At 53.6% G+C, this 22,631-nt stretch overlaps 2 protein-coding genes across 3 annotated transcripts in view; both read right to left on the bottom strand.

Annotated features, from left to right (window-relative positions):
• Window positions 1–5: 5 nt before the first annotated feature.
• Window positions 6–8,788, bottom strand: ITPKA (inositol-trisphosphate 3-kinase A). Of its 2 annotated transcripts, none has more exons than XM_069461235.1 (7): window positions 8,023–8,788; window positions 2,032–2,128; window positions 1,739–1,955; window positions 1,417–1,621; window positions 1,049–1,150; window positions 700–771; window positions 6–593 (listed from the first exon to the last, which is right to left on the bottom strand). In XM_069461235.1, exons 1-7 carry the CDS (start codon window positions 8,509–8,511, stop codon window positions 390–392), a joined length of 1,386 nt encoding a protein of 461 aa, XP_069317336.1. In that variant the 5' UTR covers window positions 8,512–8,788; the 3' UTR covers window positions 6–389. The 2 variants fall into 2 exon arrangements, with proteins under 2 accessions (XP_069317336.1, XP_069317335.1); XM_069461234.1 differs by having other exon boundaries at window positions 30–593; window positions 1,022–1,150.
• An 8,009-nt stretch (window positions 8,789–16,797) lies between these two features.
• Window positions 16,798–22,631, bottom strand: part of RTF1 (RTF1 homolog, Paf1/RNA polymerase II complex component) — a 51,499-nt gene continuing 45,665 nt past the window's right edge. The window contains exons 13-18 of the mRNA XM_069461236.1: window positions 21,819–21,940; window positions 21,603–21,660; window positions 21,097–21,174; window positions 20,542–20,637; window positions 19,690–19,801; window positions 16,798–19,429 (exon numbers count right to left, since the gene is read on the bottom strand). Coding sequence (XP_069317337.1) covers window positions 19,323–19,429; window positions 19,690–19,801; window positions 20,542–20,637; window positions 21,097–21,174; window positions 21,603–21,660; window positions 21,819–21,940 — 573 coding nt within the window. The 3' untranslated portion in view covers window positions 16,798–19,322. The remainder of the gene's footprint in view (window positions 19,430–19,689; window positions 19,802–20,541; window positions 20,638–21,096; window positions 21,175–21,602; window positions 21,661–21,818; window positions 21,941–22,631) is intronic.

The following is a 22,631-nucleotide window of genomic DNA, read 5'->3' on the forward strand; positions in this document are numbered from 1 at the left end:
GCTGGGTCTTTGAGTTTTATTGGGAGGGGGAATCTATTGTAGTGTAGGAGGTTAGACCAATAGGTCTAGGCCTGCTCAATAAAATTCATAATCCAGCTCCTCTGGAGAGGGAAGAGCCTCCTCAGAAGAGCTGGACTGAGGAAGAAGCTTTTGTTCCCTCACATTCCGGAAATTAGTGTCATTCTGCTCTGGGAACGCTGGGGCCCGGGTGGGCGCCAACCTCTGACATCGGCAGTGCGCCCCCTTAGTGGTTGGCACCTGGTCCTTCAGGACCCTGTGAACTGCCCCTCATAAGGGGGTTCCAGTCTCTCGCCGGCATGCACTGTGGGGACGTAGCCGCAGGTCCACATGTCAGACCGGCCGGCCCACGTGGGGACAGGAGTCCAGCCTCATCTCTCGGCCAGGCTGGCCAGGATGCCAATGAGATTGTCCAGCCCCAGCAAATAGCCATCCTCGCGGTTGCCCTCCTCCCAGGGCAGCCGGTGGTCCAGGATCTGGCCGTCGGGAAGGGGCGTGGTTTTGCCGAAGTCGATGAGCCACACACCGGCGCGATGGCAGTGATCATGCACGAAGAGCAGCGAGCTGCCGATCACCTGCCGAGCCCCACACAGTCAGGCCACAGCCCTTTACCTGAGCAGCCCCGACCCTATCCCCACTTAGCCCTCACAGACCCGGGACCTGAGCCCACCGGCTTCTTACCTCGTGCCTCCTGAAGAACTCGGAGACCTCCAGGGTGTCCCGGATCTGCTGCAGGCGGTTCAGATACCTCCTCTGGAGAGAGCAGAAGAGGAGGGCAAATTAATTAAATGCGAAGTGAGCCCTTGCTAACGGTTAGGAGCCACAGTGCATGTTCAGCTTGACAGGTACTGTCGTGAGGAGGACACGGCCCCCCGCATGGCGCACAGCCCAGAAGGAAAGGAACATAAAGCAGTTACAACTCGACGAGATAAATGGGGTCACATAGGCGAGGGCACTAGACGGAATGACCAGGGGCACCCCTTGATTTCAAGATCCCCAATACCTCAGGGTTCTGGGATTCCGCGCTCACCAGTACTTCCTCATCTCCTTGCACAAACTCCTCAAAGACGCGAATCACTTGCTCCCGACTTCGCGTGGTCTTGAAGTCTGTGCTACAGGAGCCGTCGGCTTTCTGAAAGAGGAGGGACAGGAGTGCCAGGGGGCCCGGACCCGCCCAGCGGGGGAGGATCAGCCTAAGGCGGCGGTACTTCCCGGGGCGTTGGGTGCTGGGGACAGCTAGACGGCCGGCCGCCAGAGGGCGTCTGGCTGTGGTGGTAGCGGTGGTGGTGTTCGTGGTGATAGGGCGAGGGGCGACGACAAACCGTAAAGGACACCGAGCGGTGGGGCTGGGGCGGAGGAAGGGCCAGGGCGGTGCAAAGCGAAGCGGACATGGCCCACCTTGATCCCCTCGATGCGGAAGCCAAGCGTGGTGCTAGAGCTGATGCCTTCTCGCCACTGCATGTAGCGCGGCTTGGTGACCGCGCGCTGCGCGTGCTCCTCCTCAGTGGGCGCCGTCGGGTCCACCGCCAACATCTTCTTATACATGTCCTTCCGTAGCTTCGGCCGCTCGCGGGCCTTGGTCAGCTCCTCCTCCAGGTAAGTCCTGTGGGGGTGCAGGCACCAGCCAGGGTATGAGAGGACCCACATGGGCACCCCATTAACGCTTGTTCCGGTCCGGCCCCAACTCGGTCTCCGCCCCAGCCCGGCAGAGCACACGTACCTGACGCCCATCTTGCAGTCAAGCACGCAGGGCCCGTCGAAGCCGTCGAGCAGGTCCTGCAACTGCAGGTAGCTTTCGCCGTCGCGCTCCACCACGCCGTGGAAGGTAGGCACGCAGCCGCGCAGCGCGTCCGCCATCAGCCGCGCCAGGCAGTAGCGCTCCGGCTCCGAGCAGCGTTTCAAAATCAGCCCGCTTGTGCCCGCCGCCTTAAAACTCCCTGCGGACCGGCACCGGTTAGCGCTGCCCGGCCTCTACCTTTCTCCAACCCCATCCGCGCGCTCCCCGACGCTCACCTGTGTGCCCTGCCAGCTGCACCCAGGCGTAGCGCTTCTTGAAAGGGCTGATGACCGGCAGATTCACCATGGTCCGGATCTTCTGCCAGTGGCTTTTCTGAAAGCGACAAGGTCAAGGTCTGCAAGTCCGCGTCTCAGCAATGCACAAGCCCCTCCCTCCTCTGAAACAGGGTCTCGTCCCGCCCCGGACCCACCGGAAGAAGCTGGAGCTGGATGATTCATTCATTCATTAATTCGTTCATCCACTCAGTGAAGGTTTATTGTGCGCCTGTGTGGCTCACACAGTGATGGTGATTCCAGCTTCTCCAGTCGGCTGTAAAGAGCCCTGGACTTAGGATCAGAAGGCTCAGGTTTGCACCCCAGCTCTGCCACTTAACTGCCTGAGCGGGTTACTAAACTGCCCTGCCGAGGTTTTTGTGAGCATCAGAATAACCTGGTCAGCCCTTGTTAAAAATTGCAGATTCTGGCTGGGTGCAGTGGCTCACTCCTATAATCCCAGCACTTTGGGAGGCCGAGGTGGGAGGATCACCTGAGCCCAGGAATTTGAGGTTGCAGTGAGCTATGATTGCACCACTGCACTCCAGCCAGCCTGGGTGACAGAGTAAGACTCTGTCTTTAAAAATAAAAACTAAAAACAGCAGATTCTCAGGTCTACCGTAGGGAAATTCTGAGTCGGTCTAGGGTGGGGCCAAAATTTGCATTTCTACCAGTGCCTAGGGATCTTCTGGGCCTGAGAAACAAGGCTGTGAGTATCAGTTTCTTCATCTATAAAATGGGGAAATAACTACCCTTACTGGGCTGTTGGGATTAGTAAATGGGGTTTGAGTGTGACAGGCACTTAGCTCCCCAATCCCATTCCTTGGCATGAAGCATAAGGTAGACAAATCTGGATCACTGATGCATCCACTTGGGACCTTGGTTACTCTCATTTAGGGAGACAGACAAACACACAAATGTAGTTTACACAGGCCCAGGGCAGGGAGACCAGCCTGGAAGGGCCTGGAGAAAGAATGGCTTGGGACTCCCCTAGACTCTTGCTGTCCCTGGATTCAATGCACACCTCACTAGTTGGCAAGGCCCAAGGCACCTTTTGTTGATCTGGATCCAGAAATCTAAGCCCTGAAAATGGGATGCAACTCTGAGGGCCTGTCATCTTAGACAAAACTGGGAGGGAAATGTGGGGTTTTTTGGTGTACCCCTTGCCTCATAACCATTGTATCTGAGAGCATCTCATACCCTGAACCTTTTCTCTTCCCACCTCAAACTCAGCAGTCTGGTGTCTCTCTGAAGTACACAGGTTTGCTCATCTAAACTGTGTGTCTGCTGCCTCCTCCCAGGGGTGCTTGGCTTTTAGAGGAGTTATGCATGTGTGCCCCCACAGGAGTGGAACCCAGGAACCACCCTCCCTGACAACGAAGGAGGGAAGAGAACTGAGGAGGTGGCCTAAGTAGGGGAGGCTGCTGACCATAAAGCCCTTTCCCATGGGGAGGGGATGGAGGATATGCCAGAGCACTGGTTGGGGAGTCAGCAGTTGGTTCCAGGCCTGGGCCTGTCACTTTCTAGCTGAGTGAACCCAAGCAAGTACTCTCATCTGTGTGGACCTGTTTCCTCTGGGAGGACGTAGCCGCTGCCATAACACAAGGCACAATTTACTGACTGCCTATTTCATGCCAGGCACTTTCTCATCTTCCATCAGACAGCATTGCTCCCACTTTCCCACTGAAGTCCTTACATGGCACACTAGGGTGTGATCACATGTCCAATCCCTGGGGATCTGGGGGTGTAGCCAGAAGGAGCCCACTAGAAGGATGACATCACTTTCAAAACTCCTTTTTAAAATCTTTAAATACATACAAGGTTTGCATTCTGCTGCATAATAAATCCAAGTTTTATTATAAAACTCCCCACCTCCAAATCCTCAAGTAAAATTCCAGGAAGATGATGTATGTGCCATGTATATTCAGAAGCACCACCTGATCCCCCTTCTCCCACACGGTTTGGCAATCATGATCATGAGGCACACGCACAGCAAGAGCATGAGGTGGTGTTCTTACTCTGTTTTACACAAGGAAGTTAGCATCCAGAGGAGTTAGCATCCCCTCACTCTCTGCCTCCAGCCCCCCAATCTCTGGCCCAAGCTCTCTTGCCCCAGCAGGTTCCAAAGTCCATGGTGCCAGCCAGCCTCCCTTTGGGGGATCAAATGGGATACTGCCTGAGAAAGAGTTTTGTACAAGAGGAAGTGATCTGCAGCCATAAAGTGGTGTTTTGATCCCCATGGAGACCCTAACATCTGCCTTCGGCACCCTCTCTACTGGCTGGACACCTTTGCTTTTATGCAAAGGAATGGATTTAATGGCAGGCAGCATTAGGAGCCTTCTAGAAGAATTTGCCAGATACTGGGGCCAGAATGGAGTTAGTCAGAGGATACATTTTGGGTAGGTGGGGTGAGGGAACTGCAACATCCTTCCTTCTGGAATCATGTGGAAGCAGTGAGGGGGGCTGGGAGGTGGAAGGTAGGCCTGGTAGACCACATAGAATTGCTCCCAAGCTGAGGGAAAATGGGGTCAACACCTCTCTCTCCACTCCAGTTTTATGCATCTCATGAGCCAAGAGCAGCAGCAACTAAGGATGGTTTTAGCCAGCAGGTGACAAAGGGCTTTCTTACCCATTATCTCATCCAGCTCTCCTGGCTACCTCGCGAGGAGACAGGATTTAGCCGCCCTCCAAATGATGGGTATGGTCAATCAGGGAAGGAGTTGATGTAAGTGTCTTGGAACTCAACTCACTGCCATCTTCTACCTTAGGGAGATACCTCCCCCAGGGAACACAATGCATTTAAAAATGAATGTATTCAAAAAGCCTCCTGGAGAATCATTCTTTAGAGGGTGGGTGGGGATTTTGGCACATGAACAACAGCAGGGAAGATATTTTGAGCAGGTAAGATTTTTATTGTATAGAGATCAGAAAGCATTTATTATGATACAGAGTGAACTCTAGCTGCCAATGTGGCCCAAAGCCACATCCTCTGGCCCAGCCTTCCCTTCATGAAAGTGTTCTCTCTGGGAAACCAACACGCAGCCAGAGGTTATCTGGGCATCTTGGGGCAAAAGCCAGGAGAGCTATGTGACAGTCTTTGATGAAGTCACAGAAGGACCCTCTGATAATTCCTTACTTCTAGGGCTAAACAGGTAGTATCTCTCCTTGGGCAAGTGTTGGCTGGATACTAGTCTCAGACCCTCCTTTGTTTAAGCTCCATGTGGAAACTGCGAGGACACCCGTGTCTTACATCACACCAGACACTCAGCATATCTCCTGCCAGAGCAGATCCTTTGCTCTGTCTTTGGTACTCACCCTGCTGCCTGCCTCCAGCCATCCAGTCTCTGGTTGAAGCTCTCTATCCTCTCTATCATCCCAGCACCCTCCCCATGTTCCAATTGCCCTGTCAAACTAGCACTCCCTGTGGTGGTGGGGGGGGCGGGGAGCAATCAGTTTAAATTTATAAAATGATTTGCACTAAGGTATAAGTGACCCACGACTTCACCTTCCCATGGGCATTTGCTTTTTAAAAAGGAAGTCTGTTAACCTAAATTCTGCTCTATAATTAGTGGAAAGTGATGTGTGGGAATTCTCAGTCCAGGAGGGAATGTCATCCAGGTCTCTTTACCTATCTTCGAGCACTGAGAAAAGAAAACCAGATGTACAGGAGCCAAACACTCTCTTGTCTGCTAGAGCAACACCCTACAATTGTTTTAGGAGGCTGGCAAGGCCCTAGAGTCATGGCAGCTGCCCTGGGGGACAGGTCTCCTACTACTCTCCTAGCTTGTTCAAGTTTCCTGCCCAGGACTTTTCATTTTACCAGAGGAAAGGCCCCCGGTGGAAGGGAGGCTGCCCAGTCCCAACTACCCAGCTCTAGGCAGGCCGTACAGGGCTCCTAGGAGGCGAAGGGGAGGATGTGGGCCTTCATCTGCCCAGGCCCTAGTGTAAGGGGATGGCAGGCTGGGAGCCCCAGAGTTGAGCCTCAGTACCTTTCCCCCAGGTGCATCCTTCACAGTCCGCAGGACGGGCTCTGCTTCCTGCCTGGGGAAGCCCTAAAGGCGGCCTGGGCGGGCAGGCTGTGTTCCTCTGGGACCAGCCGTGAGGCAAAGTCCGCTCCAGGCCCTTCCACGAGGACGCGGGCAGCCTCTGTCAACAGCCCCCAGCTTATCTGCCTCCGCTGTGGCTGTTTGCCTTCGGGGAGGCCCCAGCGCTGGGGGTTGGGAAGACCCAGCCTTGGAGCTGGAAAGGCCCTCAGCGGCCATCTGCACCAGCCTCCGGCGGCTCCGGGAGACACTGAGGACCAGCGTGGAAGAGGCGACCGAAGACGCCCAGTACACAGCTGAGGCTGTCTTGACCTTAGCTGGGGTTGTCTACACTGCACTCAGGCTTGGGCCTCAGGACCTCCTCCTCGCATAGTCCCTCCCCCAGGCACTTCGCCAGGTCTCTGCGGGCGGAAGAGGGAAGCGGGGCGTGCCCGCGCCCTCAGCGCCCCCACTGGTCGCACCCGCTCGCCCGCTCACGCTTCTCAGGTGTCAGATTTGAGCTGGGGAGCAGCCCACCTACAGCTACTGCTCAGGTTTTTACGACGCGGAGGAGTGGGAGGGGTGCTCTCGCTGCCACACGTTCCACTGTCTTGGGACCCCCTCCGAGGCATCTGCCTCCCTACACAGGCCAGGGCTGCGTCAGAAATGATCGTGGGTCAGGGCTACCCTGACCCGCTGGGGGAGGAGAGAGGAAGGTGGCAGGCTCGTGACTGAGCCCCCGCACCCTACACCTGGCGGCAGGGGTGTTCCTGCTTTACCTCCCTCTTGTGTCACTTATTGTAAATCTCAGGGGAGTCACTGAGTCATGGAGCCACCGCAAGTCGTTACAGTGTCTCCTCCGCCTCGTCCAATCCGAGTGTGCGGCGGGACCCCGGGTCCAGAAGGCCCAGGCAGAGCCCCAGCGCTCTCCTCGCAGCGTCCAGGCGACCCTGGCGCGGGCCTGGGGCTCTCACAGCCCAGTCGCCCCGACCCAGGCTTTTGGGCAGGCTCGGAGACACCTCGGCTTCAGGGACGCTTGCGTAACGTGGATCTAGAGCAAGTCCTTCGCGCTGACCGCGGGCAGTTACTCAAGGTATTTGGCCTTGGCTAAAACGAGGGGGACGAGGAGGCTGTCCCGGGAGCCGCACACCCCCTAAGGGGCGGGCGCCTGGAGTGACTTCACTTCATCCTAGCCGGGGTTTTCCGAGGGACAAACCTGGCCCCGGAACATCCAGGCTACCAGAGGCAGAAGCTAGCAGGCTGATCCCGCTCCCTTTCAGCCTCAGTTTACCTTCCCCCGACCACGCTTAGGAGCAGCAAGGCTGGAGGACTGCGGGGGTCGGGGGCCCGCACCAGGTGGGCTGAGTCCCGCTCCCTGCCAGAGCTCCCAGCCCTGCGCCCCTCCCTGCGTCCACGCCTCGTGCGGGCGCCGGGAGCAGACGGCAGCGGCTCGGAGCAGAGCCTGGAGCGCCGCTCCACTCCCACTCAGGAGAGGGAAACCGTGGCAACGGGCGGGGGTGGGGCCGCGGCACTAGAGAGGGGGCGGGGAGCGAGGGAAACACTCCTTCGCCCCTCTCTCCGAGGGTTCATGGGGCAAGGCTAAGCCCCTCCGATCCCTCCAGTCGTACCTCACAGCCTACAAGGTACGGTCCCCCCGCTCCGCCCGGTCCTTGTGGCCAGTCGTGTACTCTTCACCCTCCTTAGACGCCCCCGGGCCCGGGCCGCGACCTGCTTGCGCAGCGGGGGCGAGAATTGCCAAGGCGAGAGGTCAGCCTGGCGCCTCCCTGCGACCCCCACGTTCCTTCTAAACAGTGAGACTCGGACCCTTCGGAGAGGGAGGCTGGGACAGAAGTCGGTCCTCGGAGAGCTCCAAGCTGGGTCCCCAGTGCACAGCCCTCGCGCCCGGCTCTGGCCCCGCCCCCGCGGCCCGTACCTGACCCACGTCCTCGCCGGCTTCCAGCTGCACGTTGCCGCGGCTCCTGCTCTCGCTGTCGCTCAGCAGGTCGTCCTCCGAGTCCTCGAGCAGCGACGAGGAGCCAGTGGAGGAGAGCGACGAGGTGGAAAGGCGGCGCGGCTGCTGCAGGTGCGACGAGCCCACTGCCGGGAGGCAGGCACCCTCCGGCTCGGGCGGCCCGGGGCTGGCCGGGGGTACGTCCGGTTCCTCGGCTGTCACGGTCAGCTGCGGGATTACCGGGGCAGGGGGAGCCCGCGGGAGCCCGTTGGGGACCTGTCCCCCACGCCGCTTGGCCCCACGGGCCCGGGGCTCCCCTGCAGCGGCTGCGGCAGCGACCGCGGCGCAGCGCGCCTCGAAGAGCAGGCGCAGCTCCCCGACACTCCGGCGCGGGGCCCGCTCCAGCCCCGGGCTGCAAGGCCCCGCGCCCCCCCGCCGCGCCATGCTCGTCGGGCCCCCGGGCAGGGTCATTTCCCAGCACTGGCGCAGCAACTGAGCCCACCAGCCCGCGGCGCGGCGGGGACTGGAGTCGCTCGGCGCCCCCGGCTCGAGACTGCCCCGGGGCGGAGCCTGCGCGGTCGCCCGCCTGGGCCCCGCCTCAGCCGCGCCCCCCGCCCACTCCTTTCACTTTCAGAGAAAGCGCGGGCCTCCTAGGGACCTTGCCCATCAGGGAAGACTCTCAGTTGCTCCTCGAGGTGGCAGGGAAGTCCAGACTCCACAGGCACATAACCTGGGCCTGGCCCTGGCGGCCTCCCCCAGCCCGCCCTCGAGGACGTGGGAGGGGCCGCTCCGCCCCGGGCCTTGCTGCCTTCCTCGGCTTCGGGACCGGGAAGGATTCCTCCTGGCGGCTCCAAGAGCCCTGTCCCCGCGGGGGAGGAACTGGTCCTGCTCTTGCTGCCCCACCCGGTCCCTCGGGCTCCTTTTTTCCGCTTTCCATCCAACCCGGGCAAAGGTTTCCAAGTCTCCGGGGCTGTTCTCAGGCCGGTGTTCCTTAGCACAGAGTTTAAGGCCACCGGCCTCCCAAAGAAGCCCCACCCCAGGGCGTGCCCCCAAGTGGAGACTGTCCCGGGGACGTGCTGAGGTTGCTCCCCGCAAGCTCCCTACTTCCCGGCGGGCAGAGAACAAGGTCAGGGGGAGGGGCCTGGATCTCTCCACGTGTCCCAGTGGAGTCCGGGGCAGCATCCCTGATGCTGGCTGGCCGACGCTGAGCCCTCCCTCCTCCTCCTCACCTTTTGGAACTTGGGACTCGGAGTCTTTAAGCAAGTCATTTCACCTCCCTGAACTGCTGCTTCTCCTGTGCAGGGCTGCTGTGCACCTCGCAGGATTGCTGTGAGAATAAAATAAAATGAGATACGAAATCTAAAACGTGAGAATAGTTTTCAGCGTGATAGAAATAGCTAGTCTGAGGTCCACCCCATTCTAGATGTGATTTTAGGCAGTCCCTTTAAACTTCCGAGTCCGTTTCCTCATTTGTAAATTTGGGAGGACCTCACCTGACCCACAGAATTGTGGCCGTGAAACTGGGAAAAGAGCACTGATGTTGAAGTGTTTCATCACTGCCAAGTGCTTATCAGTGTCATCGCTGTGTGGATCTCCAGCCACTTTACGTGTAGGTGGTCAGCTGAAATGCAAGGCTGCTTTGGGCAGAAGCCAGTATTTCCTGTCTTCCCCAAAATGCCACGAGTGAGGCTGCCCCATCCGGAACCTAGCGGGGGTTGGGGCAGCGGCACCCCCAGGAGGACGGCCTCAGCCTAACGGCCACAAGGGGGAGCTGTCCTTCCCTCATCTGCCTTCAGCCAGGACTCAAGGATGGCCCAGGAGGAGGAAAAAGGAGGGTCCAGGGGGAGAAGGGGAACCTTCAGCAAAGAAGAAAGAAGATCCTGGGAACTGAGGGAGGAAGCAAAAGAATGGAAGAAAGAGGAGGAGAGGGGAGGAGGAGAAATGGAGGGAAGGCAGGAGGGAGAGGAAGAAGGAAATGTAGGAGTTTGACTCCAGCATTGGAGAACCTGGGAAATTATATGTCCACCTTCTCGGGGCACAACGGTCTGGAGGAGTCTGAGTGTTGGTGTGAGAGGTTACTCCACAGCTCAAAGGCCCAGAAGCACCCATGTCTCGGACACTCACTTTCCTCCCTCCTTTGGAGCTACACCGGGCTGTGGCAGGGGATGGGAAGATGTTTCCCTCAGAGGATGGGAGGGGGCGGGGAAGCCAGGAAGGACCTGCCAGAACTGGAAAGGCAGGAGGGGATATGAGGGGAGGGACAATGCACTGAGAGTACCTGCGCGCCAGGCAAAGAGCAGGCAATGTTGGAGGTACAAGGAGGCTGGGCACTGGGTCTCTGTCCCAGCTGCCAAGAAAAAACCCAAGGACAATTCTTCTTGTATGAAGCACTTGCCCAAGTCTTAGGTCCACTACACCAGCAACCAAAGAATCGCCCTTTGCCATACCTGCCCAGGTGTCCCTCACTGGAAAGCGCAAACTTGGGAATGGCTGCTGAACTAAAAACCAGATCCATAGATTTTTAGAGTGGGAAGAGGTCTTAGATGCATCCTATCCTCCTAACTCACATTAAAGAGGTTAAGTGACTCAACCAGGGAGTTGTGGAAAAGCCAGTGTGTCCAGGCTAGGTCCCCTGAATTCTATTCCCGTGCTGTGCTCAGTTTCTTTCATTAACATCTTGCAGTTCCTTATGCAATGTAGGCAGAGTCTGCCTCTACCTACCACAGGCAAAAACCTGAGAGTATCAACATGAGGGCAAGGCCTGGGGGACCCAATACAGCTGGGGCACAAGGTCAAGGGGCTCTAATGTCCTCTTGGTCAAGCCAGGAATGAACTTTGAAACCTTAGAATATCTGTTCTTTTTTTTTTTTTTTTTTGAGACAGAGTCTCACTCTGTTGCCCAGGCTAGAGTGAGTGCCATGGCGTCAGCCTAGCTCACAGCAACCTCAAACTCCTGGGCTCAAGCAATCCTCCTGCCTCAGCCTCCCGAGTAGCTGGGACTACAGGCATGTGCCACCATGCCCGGCTAATTTTTTCTATATATATATTTAGCTGTCTATATAATTTCTTTCTATTTTTAGTAGAGATGGGGTCTCGCTCTTGCTCAGGCTGGTCTCGAACTCCTGAGCTCAAACGATCCGCCCACCTCGGCCTCCCAGAGTGCTAGGATTACAGGCGTGAGCCACCGCGCCCGGCCAGAATATCTGTTCTTTATGCCTGTTTCCCCAGCCATTGATGCTTGAACAGATGTGTAGAAAATCAGACTGACCAGTATATAGCTGGAGGGGATGGCCCCTTGTATTCTGCATTAAAAAATGGGGAAACTAGGGCATAGAAGAATCTGTCAAGGTTTTGTTTGTTTGTTTTGAGATGGAGTTTTGCTCTGTTGCCTGGGCTAGAGTGCCATGGTGTCAGCATAGCTCACAGCAACCTCAAACTCCTGGGCTCAAGCAATCCTCCTGCCTCAGCCTCCCAAGGAGCTGGGACTACAGGCATGTGCCACCACACCCAGCTAATTTTTTCTATTTTTACTTGCCTGGCTAATTTCTTTCTGTTTTTGGTAGAGATGGGATCTCACTTTTGTTGAGGCTGGTCTCAAACTCTTGACCTCAAGTGATCCTCCAGCCTCAGCCTCCCAGAGTGCTAGGATTGTAGGCGTGAGCCACCGCGCCTGGCCTGTGTCAAGGTTTTGATGTCATTAGGTGGCTGTTCTGAGATAGGCCGTGAAAGTCTCTGCCTTGGCCACATGTCTGAGGAGAGAACCTGTCTTCTTGTGGCATCACAGTTAGGTGAACCTCCTGTACCATAGAGGCCTGCTTCCTGAGGTGCCCAAGTCCTCACCCCTCTCAATGGCTTTCAGGATTCATTACACCTGAGGGCTGCATCTCTCCTGGACAACAACCCTGGGGCACAAGAGCTGGGAAAGGAGAGGGCGTGGAAAATGGGAAGTGGGAAGTGAGGGGTTTCTGGGGCCTAGTTTTATTCCCTAGCCTGTCTCATTTAATGCTGCCGCAGCCCTACCCGACCCCCAGGGCAGCACTCACCACCCCCTGCCAGACACAGTGACAGTTTCCACTTCCTAAAATACAAGCAGGGCCTCTCACCTGGGGAAGGGAGAGGGCAGCACTGCCTTTGACCTGTGCTCCTGAATGGGGCACCTGTTGCTTTGAGGAGACTTGAATGCTTCTCCAGAGGGAGCAGAGCCTCTGTGGTGTGTGTGTGGCGGGGCTGTCTAGTTCCTCTGGATCAGGTGGTGCAGGGCGCGCAGGGCGTTATTCTAGTAATAACTCTCAAACATACTCTGTGGGGCTTGGTGTCCTTCCAAGGGACTTTCTGACTCCAAGATTCCAATATTGTGTGACAATACCTGTGATTCATTCATGCACTCACAGAGCAAACAAACTTCCACTGAGCAGCTGCTGTGAACCAGGCATTGTGCCAGGTGCAAAGGGTGTGTTGTAGGAATGAGGGGCTCCTCCGTTGACCCCCCCACCCTCTTACTGGGAGTGATAGTGTAGCATTGGGCATTGTCTTATGGAAGAAAAAAACCAGAAAGGACCCAACCAGAAAACAGGCCCCAGGATGCTAAATGACTGCCCTCACTGTTTCCAAGGAACTGTCAGAGAGACCCCGGGAATCTCGGTCTCTCAGCTGCTTCATGCATCCACAACATTCCCCAACTCTGGTCAGTCTGCTGCCCTTCTCTGCCCAGGGTATACGAGAGAGGGTGCTGGAGAGCTGGCCAGACCCAGGGCCCAGTGGAAACTTGAGGATGGGGAAGAATCAAAGGTCTCCTTTCTCCTGGGAAGAGGTGAATGGCTGTCTTCACCCAACAGGTGAGCCCTCAGCTCCCAACCCAGACCCTTTTTCTTACCTCTGGGTTTCTCCTCCTTTCTTGCAATCTCTGATCCCAGAAATTGATAGACTAGACTTTGTAAGAATATTCTGGATGTGTGCAAGGATAGTTTAGCAGGGCTCAGGATCTAGGAGCGTTCACTGACCCTCCACAATCTGAGTCATTCTTGGCCTAAAATGAAATGTGTCACCACGCCTGTGTATGCACAATAACATAGTCTCTCCTGATACACTTCAGAAACAAGGTTTCCCATCTCTCCCAGAGGCCTGTGTTCCTGTGTTCCTCTTCCTTCTCTCCAGAACTCAGAACTAGCAGAATCTCTCCCAGTGGCGAAGTGGAGGCAGAGGGGACCAGGAGTGTCTGAGGTCAGGGACTAGGTTTGTGGAGGCGACTGCTGTAAGAATGCCCGAGATGCTCTAGCCCTCCCTCCCACAAGCCACCACGGGGAACTTCCCGCATCTTGTAGTCGCGGGGCCAGGGGGCGGAGCTCCTAATTCCATTTGTGATCTCCGTGACCTCCACTCCGCGCGCGTAGTGACCGAGACCACAGAGCATCCGGTGGCGGGGCGGAACCAGGAGCCACGCGGAGGCTGCCGCAGGCCCGGGGTCTGGGAAGCTAATGACCGCGGCGCCTCCGCGTCGGCCGCGGGGACACCTCATGCTACGCACCAGGGGGGCGCCCGACTCCGGGAAGCCGCCGGGACCTGCGCCCTGCGGGGTCCGAGCCTGGAGACGCGAGCGCGCGCAAGTGCAGGCAGCAGGGCCGCCCCGGCCGAGCCGCCGCGCCCCGGGCAGGGCGCTCGGACCCCGGCTCCGAGACCGCTGGGCCGGGAGTGGGAGGACAGAGGCGAGGCGGGGGCCCGTGGCACCCTGGCTCGGGGTGAGCAAGCCGCCGCCGCCGCCGCGCTTCTCGCCGCCTTAGATTGAACCCAAAGGATGGGAAGCCTGGGCTTCTGCCGCTGGTGGCGTCCGCGCTGCCAGTCTCCGTCCCGGGTGCGCGGCGCCGCGCGGGGTCTGGGGAGCCGATGGGAGGGGAGAGGCGGGGAGGAGGCCCCAGAACGCGGCGGCCCCGGCAGCGTGGCCGCTTGCCCTCCCCACGGCCCCTCCGCCGCGTTTACTGGGCGCTGACTGCGCGCCGGGATGGCGAGGGACAGGCCGGCAAGAGCAACTCCCAGGCTGGGGCAGACTCAAGTGACTGTACCGCGTGGCCAGCGCCGCGCTAGGGCGAGCCGGCGGGAGGTGCACCCAAGCCGGAGTGCGAGGGGAGGTCAGGGAAGGCTTCCTAGAAGTGACCTCTCGCACTGAAGGGTGAGGGGACGGTCACCAGGGAAAATCGATGGAGAGAAAGCCTTGCATTACGGGCTGGGTGAATCAGTGTGTGTGGCCGAGCAACGTGCACTCTCCGCACACGCTTAGCAAAGCAGGACCGTTCACAGCTAAATGAGAGAAAAAAAAAACAAAAACATTTTAAATATCCAGTATTTTGAAGAACATACTGGGGTGGTCATCATGGGAAGGATCAGACCTTTGTTGGACTTCTTTACACTTACTTTCCAGTTTGGTACTGTTTTGAGTTTTAATTACTCTTGGTGGTGGTGGGTAGGTCGGACCTCACAGTCTGAACCCGCTGTAGCGGCGGCGAGGTGGCAGGCTTCAAGGCCTTCAGAGTGGCAGTCAGTAAAGGGGGTGGGTTGGGGAGCTGGAAGTAATGACAGGGCCTGGCCCAGGGCAGCCCACTTTCAGCCGACAGTTCCTCAGGCTGGCCTCAGAGCCTACCGGTGGGAACATCAACATGGAGGCGGCTTCTTGGCCCCCCTAGGTGGGGGCCGCCGGAGTCTCCGAGCCGAGCGCCCCCTACATCAGCCTGGCTGACCCTCCATTCCAACCCCTGCGGTACAGGCCGAGCCACTCTGCCCCAACAGCTCTGCTCTGGGACTCAGCGCCTTGTGTTTTCACTAACAATAGTATTTATTGTACACTTATTGGGGATAGGAACACTTAATATCAAACATGATCCTGACAGGTTATTTTTTTTTTAAAAAGGGGGAATTTGTGGCTCACAAGAGTTAATGGCATAGCCCTAGGTAGTAGGTGGAGCTGGGATATGAACCCTACATCCACCCAGGGTGCCTTGTGGTTCTCCGTCAGGTCTGTAGAAGGTCTGGAAGCCCTACAACTGCCTATGCTCCAGTGGCTGAGCCCCTACCCTGGCCAAGAAACTCCATTTCCAGGTTCTGCTCCAGGTGAGGCACGGGCTGGCCTGTGCAAGCTCATAGAGAAGGTAGGCTGCCTTCTGGCCCTCCCTTAGCACTGTCATTCCCTCTAGCCCTCTACCTCCCCAGCCTCCCAACGCATACACACCCCACTAGAGGAGCTCAGCAGCCCCCTTTAGTCCAGGAAATCTGGGAAAATATCTGAGCTGGGGTCAATGGCTTCCTAGAGCTGCTGGAACGCAGCCACCCATAGTAACCCAAACAGTCTCCCCTGCTGGAGAAACCTGGCCAGGGAAATAAAAGTTGACCAACCCAGTACCCCTCTTCCCTCCACTTGGGCCCCAGGTAATCAGCTAGCTTGCTTCCCAGAGATAGGTAGCAAGTGGCTGCCCCACAGCAAGTGGGTCCTGACACATGAGCAAGTTTTCTTGTCATCTGCCCAAGAATCCCTGCTCTGTAGGGCCCACCGCTCCCAACTGTCAGGTAGTGGGAATGATAGGGAGCTGGGGAAAACCTCATTGCACCACTTGTGGGGTAAGCTGGGCACTTACCTCTTCCATACCAGAGGCAGTCTTGGTTGGACCTGGCTCCTACTTCTCCAGGATCTTCTTGCTTCCTAGCTAAAATATGGTCAGAGACTGGGCGTCGTGGCTCGGGCCTATAATTCTTGCACTTTGGGAGGCAGAGGTAGGAGGATTGCCTGACCCCAGGAGTTCAAGGCTGCAGTGAGCTATGATGATGCTACTGCATTCCTGCTGGGTGACAGAGCGAGTTCCCTGTCTTAAAAAAAAAAAAAAAAAGAAAGAAAGAAAGTCAGAAAGAGTTTTGAGACACAGCTTTGGGCACTGAGGGTGGGGAGCTCTTAACAGATCTCTCCAGCTTCTGGGCCTGAAGAAAGGACATCATTTCCTCCATAGCCACACTCACAGCCCCTGGGGCTGCCCCTTCACACTCCCGATAGGCAGGAAACAGGAGAGCAAAGGAACTGTGCCTAGGCCAATCAATGTTGGAAGGACCAGGGTTAGGCAGTGTATAGGGCCTATCTATCTCCGTTAAGGCTTGTTAGTCTGTTACTAAGATACGAAGTAAACCAGAATTGGAGGTTACCCTGGTCTAGGCAACTACTCTACCAGAGAGGCTTCTGGGGAACCAGGCTGCTAGAGTTAACAACAGCCACTTTTGGGTGGGGTGTGATGGCTCAGGCCTGTAATCTTAGCACTCTGGGAGGTCCAGGTGGCAGGGTCACTTGAGGTCAGAAGTTTGAGACCAGCCTGAGCAAGAGCGAGACCCTGTCTCTACTAAAAATAGAAAGAAATTTGCTGTGCATGGTGGCGCATGCCTATAGTCCCAATTACTTGGGAGGCTGAGGCAGGAGGATTGCTTGAGCCCAGCAGTTTGAGGTTGCTATGAGCTAGGCTGAAGCCATGGCACTCTAGCCTGGGCAACAGAGTGAGACTCTGTCTTAAAAAACAACAACAAAAAAACCCCCAGCCACTTTCACTTTGGGGGATATAGAGGGAAGAGAAGGAGAAGGAAGGAAAGAGTGAGAGAGGTCCTTTTGGACTTCCAAAACATGGCTTTGAGAGTTGCCCCCCAGGATGCAATCCTTGCACTAAATCTGATCCCCTTGTCAAAATGGCATAAAGTTTATTTACAAATCTCTGTACAGTTTTGATTGACAAGTCAGGACTTCACAGAAACAAAAACATTCTTTTTGATGGGAAGTTGCAGGCAGTACACTTTCCCTGAACTTGTCAGAAGCAAGACAGACCTATATACATCGTGAACGAGGCATATGGACACTGGCCTTTTTGCTTCTTGGAATGAACTGAAAAATACACAAAACAATCTTGGGTGCTGTACCCTTCAACATTGAAACCACATTGGTGGGAAGGAGGGGCCCACTGAAGCAATTGCCCAGCACAAGAAACACTGTGAACCACCAAGAACCCCTAGCTGGTGGGACAAAGCCAGTGTCTTACACCTGGTCAAATCTTGGTTCACAGGCCCTGCCTCAGCTGAGACTGGAGACAAGTCCTTAGTCTTGATCTCAATCACCAAGTAGGTCACTCAGGTGGTGAGTTAACTTCTGGTCTTCTTTGGTTGGCTTTTCTCCCTGCTCTGTGCTTTGGCATCTCAGAATGGTTTCAGCGCTGCATGTGGAGATGTAGTGGCAAAGTGGCTACAGTGTGATGCAGTTTTAATAAAAATTTTATTACACAGCCATAATGTAATTGACACTTCTCCAAATCCAAACGATACTAAATACAGATCTACATGGTGGATCAGAATGACTCCAGCAAATTATCTGGATTCTATAATTTTATGTCTTTTAAAACCAGAAAGAAAAAAGTCCAAGGTCTTCATGATAGGAGAGGTCCCAGCAGCTCCAGGACTCTGCCGGAGTCCAGGCAATGTTTAACAGTCTGTGATTCCACATTTACACAATAGTCTATAAAGAGTTCTGGTCAATGGACTATTCAAGTATATATGATTTTAATGAGTCCATCACCACTCCTTTGCCCAACTGAACTGTGTCACAGCTACCCCATAGCTGTGTTACAGTCATATTTATCAATTTTACACAATCACAATACTTTAAAACCATCCATTGCTGCTTTTTTAAAAAATAAAAAAATGTAAACTAAGTTAAAGCAACACTGAGGCTCTACTAAACCCAGAAGAGTTACCAAGTTCATTTTTATGTTTAAATACAACTTAACTCCATGATTTCCCATCACCCACTTCTTTATACAAAAGTAGGGTGAAGAAGCACAAAGCAGAGCTTGTAGATTCCTCTCCCTCTTGTGGAAACCGGCAGCTCTCAGCTGTTTCTTTAGCTTAGTTCTTGGTATATATAGTCAGCTGTACTTTGTTCTGAAAAGATTTGTTAAATGCCACTCTTATTTACACTTGGAGCTTTACACCTGAGAATGATTATCAAGCAGTCAGCTTATCTCTTTTCAAACATTTCATAGACATACACACCCCTTTGCTGGCTTCGCCCTGGCTGCACAACAATATATATGCTTACCATATATATATATGTATACATACACACGAAACTGCACATGCTTGTAACATTTGCAACCTATATCTTTTTGTGTTTGCTCTCCACATTCATGATGAATAATTTCTCTTAAAAACAAAATGTTATTCTTGCCAAAACAGCAAAACAGAATCACTAGGAAGAGACAGGTACACTGGGTGAGAAAAAGACATATCCTATGTTCAGCCAAGAAGCTGTGGGCTGTAGCCACGGGGTGAGCAAGACACCTTCACTGCCCTCCCTGGTACCTGGCCCTAAGCTTCCCTCCCACCTTCCAGGACACAGCCTGCAGGGCAGGGGGCTAAACTGGGGAATTTTCTCCAAGATGGGAAGTGATGGGGAAGAGGAGGGAGGGAAGGGAAGTTACACAGCTACAGCAGTCAGGCCTGTTTAGTAAGAAGAATCACATTTAATGAGTTTCTTTCTTGCAGTTTCAGATGCTCAAGTACAGCTGAAAAAAATCTGAAACAGCTATAGACCCATGACAGACTGATACAAAGAGTACTGCATTTTAAAAAAATGATAAAAAAATCCACACACTTACATACACATACATACACACTCTCTTTCTCTCTCTCTCTCAAATTAGACCCCCACCCTCCCCACAAATGTACACTTTTTTGGAAACTAAATTGGTTTTTGAAAGCCCCTCTTCCACAGAGACGGGAAGAAGAGAAAGATGAGGAGTGAGGAAGGAGGACTGCAGGTGCCCAATCCCTGCTCCCTCCACAAGGGTCAGGTGCCAATGTTCAATGGTTGGGTCCAAGGCAGTCTGCAGAGGGGACTGCCCAGTGCTGCTGCTATCGCCACCAAGGGCTCCAGCAAGAATCCCAGCTCCATGGTAATACTGAATGTGTGCAGAGTGGCCAATGAACTGTGCTGGTTAAAAAAAAAAAACAAAAGGCAAACACAAATCTAAAGACATGAAGAAAGCCCAAGAGAGCCCAGATCCACCCTGGGTGAGGCCCGGGGGGCTGGTGGGAGACGGTGTGTAGACAAGGGAGGTCTATACAGCAAATGGTTTATATTACAGATGACTGGCAGTTTAGAGTCTCTTCCCAGTTCTACTGCTGCTCCAGCCCAAAAAGGGCAAATCAAAGGAAAAGAGGAAAGGTGGGTCACTGTGATGGGGCATGCAGGGTCAGAAGCAGCAGGCTGAGTGCACTCAAATAAGCCCCCGTCGTTTCTTATAGTCTTCCAAATTCAGAGATCTCCTTGGAGCCCCATCCTTGGCTGGCGGAGCCTTGGAGGTGATGGCCAAAGCCTTGGATTCTGTGGGAAAGAAGAGCAAATTGCCACCTCAAGTACCTACAAAGTCCTTTTAGTCTTGTGCTTCACTCCTTCAGGGAGCCTTTCTGACTGCAGTCCTGTCCTCGCTCAGAACATACCTGCGGCCTGTTTTGCCCTGGCCTCTATATATCCTGATGAGCAGACACCCTCATTTCTTCTCTAAAATCAGGCCTCGTTGGTGCCGGAGACAGCCAAGGATCTATCTGGTCCTTGGCCCTCACCACACCCGCACCTTCACTTACCTGAGCTGGGAACTTGTAAATCAATCTTCACATCGAAATCATGTACTTTGAACAGGTCTTCTGAGAGGTCACTGGCTGATTTAGAATTCAAATCTTTATCCTTGCCCTGACCCTGCAATGTGAAGAGGAAAACTAATTATAAGAGCATAAATGCAAGTGGATTTTGAGAAGCAGCAGCCACTAATGGTAAAAGCTCTTGCTCAAGTTCATTAGATTTTCCTATTAAGGCCCTTTTGTGATTCCTTCTCTCAGAGGGAGGACAGGCAAGGCCATGGACAAAGAGCGTTCTCTTCTGAAGGCTAAAAGCAAAGAGGAGAGGGCAGGCTTGTGTCTGTGGGATGCGGGTAGAAAGGGTGGGCTTAAGACAACAGGCCACCTTTTGACCCAAGATTTCAGGAATTCCTGGGACAGTTTAGGCTATACAAGAAAAGTCCTAACTTAGGCAGAAAACTGCTTCTAAATTTACCATTTTCATTTTCAAAGGGCTTTCACTTTACAACATCTGATCCTTACATGTCAACTACTTCTCCTAATTATCCTGTGACGTAGGTAGGGTAAACAGTATTATCACCATTTTATATATTAGAAAATGTGGCACAGAGGGCTAGAAGTCAGCTGCCCACACACACAGTCAAGGCCCTAGGTAAGTAGTGGTGTTGGGTTTCGGATTTAGTTGTCCAACAGAAATTCAGTAGTTGCTGATTATATTTATATACAACTGGGATGGAGAAAGAACTGCAAGTGGGAGTCCTTGTTCCTCCAGGTAAATCAAGCCGCAACCAGACAAGGTGCCTGCTTGGCATCCTGGCCAGCATTCCTGCTGGGCAGGCCATAGGGTGGTACCGCACTTGCCTTGCTCATTTCCTTTGGAGCATCTGGTAATACTCCAGAACCGTATTTTGCATTCAGCTGGGCCAAGATAGCAGCTTGAACAGCTGGGTCCCTGGACTGAGAGAGAAAATAAGTTATTTTAGAGATTGCTCAACACTCAGAGTCCTACTGCCAGATTCTTTCCCACCTACCACACTAACATCACAGGCACCACAGCAAACCCATCAGCAGCTCAGTGGGGTTTTCCTCAAGGAAGCAAAAAAAGGGCAATTAAAAACTTTAAAGCCCAGCCCAGCCAGGCCCTAGCTAAGGGACACATTCCTAATGTCTGCTGCACTGTAAGCCCACCCTGTTGGGGGGTTAGTCCCTAGGTTTTTATAAATTCATGCCAGGTCTTCACTACCTATATGCCCGATAGCAAGATAAAAAAGGAAGTGTCCAGGCCCAAGAGCTTCAGGCAAGCAAATCCCAGCTAAGAAAACATTATTTTTAACTTCTTTATTAATTTCCTAATGGAATTCATTTTATGTCCCAGAATCTAGGTCCTGACTAAAGACGTCCTCTTTAGGCACTCACATTAGAAACGATGGTAGGTTTGCACTGCCGCCTGGTAAAAGGATCCATCTGTTGGTTTTTCATGTTGTGACTTTCAGCCTGAAACAGACAGCATGCACTGTAGGACTGCATCTCCATTCCCCCCCTCTCATTCATCATAAGCTCACATGTAAATAAGAGTCTTTGCAAAGGATTGAAAAAAATAAAAAGCTGTCTATTATCTTTTTCCCTTCAAGAGCATCAGAGTAGTTAAGAGGGCAACAACCAAAAAGTAGAAATTGATAAAAATGTACACCTGTGGAGTAGAATCTATGGGTGGGGAGGGGTAAGACAGGGCAGAAGACTGTTTTTCATTATGATCTAGTAAATTACATGGGTGTATGTGGGCACACAGAGAGAGCATGGGTACACTAAGTGTACATGTTATTTCACTAATTGAAAAAATAAACTTGAATAAGATGTAGAAAAGATTTCATATCATCTTATTAATTGTTTTTCAGTGATTCAGATAAAGTTGTCTTACTCACCACCAGGGCCTTCTCAGACTCCACAATGTTCCACTCCCGGTTCCGCTGGTTGATGTAACTGTGGGGTGAGAGGAGGGAGGGAGCCATTAAGCCCTGACCCCAGAGCTCTGTGCGTCAGTGCAGCGCTCTGTGTGCTGGCCACAGGCTTGCCTAATAATTCTGGCCAAGGTCTGTGGGCCAAGGATAGGGGAACAACCGAAACATGCAGTAACACACCTGATAGCAGATATGTTTTTGGTCCGCTGGCGGTCCAGGGCCTCTGCCCGCTCCTCCAGCTCGTTCAGCTGGTCTTGGATTTGTTTGGCCTTGTCCTGATCCCCCAGGTCCTCAGCCATGGCCTGTGCACAAAGAGATGTGTGACTTCTTGGCTATAATTGGCTCTATATATCAAGTGTCCCCTTACTTCCAGCACAGGCAAGACATCTTATGTGATGAACAAATGACAGGAGATGTGATAGAATACCAGAGAAGTACCTTACAAATACAAGATATAATTTTTTGTTGTTGTTTATTTTTTTCTTTTTTCTTTTCTTTTCTTTTTTTTTTTTTAAATAGAGACGGAGTCTCAACTCTTGCTCAGGCTAGTCTCAAACTCCTGAGCACAAGCAGTCCTCCTGCCACAGCCTCCCAGAGTGCTAGGATTACATGTGTGAGCCACCATGCCTGGCCAAGATATAATTTTTATTACAGTAGTACACAGTACAGTAGTAACACCTTCCCATATAGCTACCTGGCTCTGGGCCACTGGTGGAAGTGATATGTAACATTTACCTTAAAACCCAGGTCCCATATGGCTAAACCACCATAACAGGGCTCACCCCACCCTGGTGTGAAGAATGAAAAACCACCAGCTGCAGCTGAGCTTGACAATGTGATTTGTCTGTTCAGACTCAGTACTGAATTCTACCCTGAGGTCTATTTTATTACACATGAAACTAAAGTGACTAGAAAGCAAGGAGAACGCAACAAATAAGATCAGTTTCAATTTACAGAAAGGAAAATGGCCAAGGAATGCTGCGCAGGTGCCAA

The sequence above is a fragment of the Eulemur rufifrons genome, chromosome 2 (genome assembly GCF_041146395.1).
Source record: "Eulemur rufifrons isolate Redbay chromosome 2, OSU_ERuf_1, whole genome shotgun sequence".
Classification (NCBI taxonomy): domain Eukaryota; kingdom Metazoa; phylum Chordata; class Mammalia; order Primates; family Lemuridae; genus Eulemur; species Eulemur rufifrons.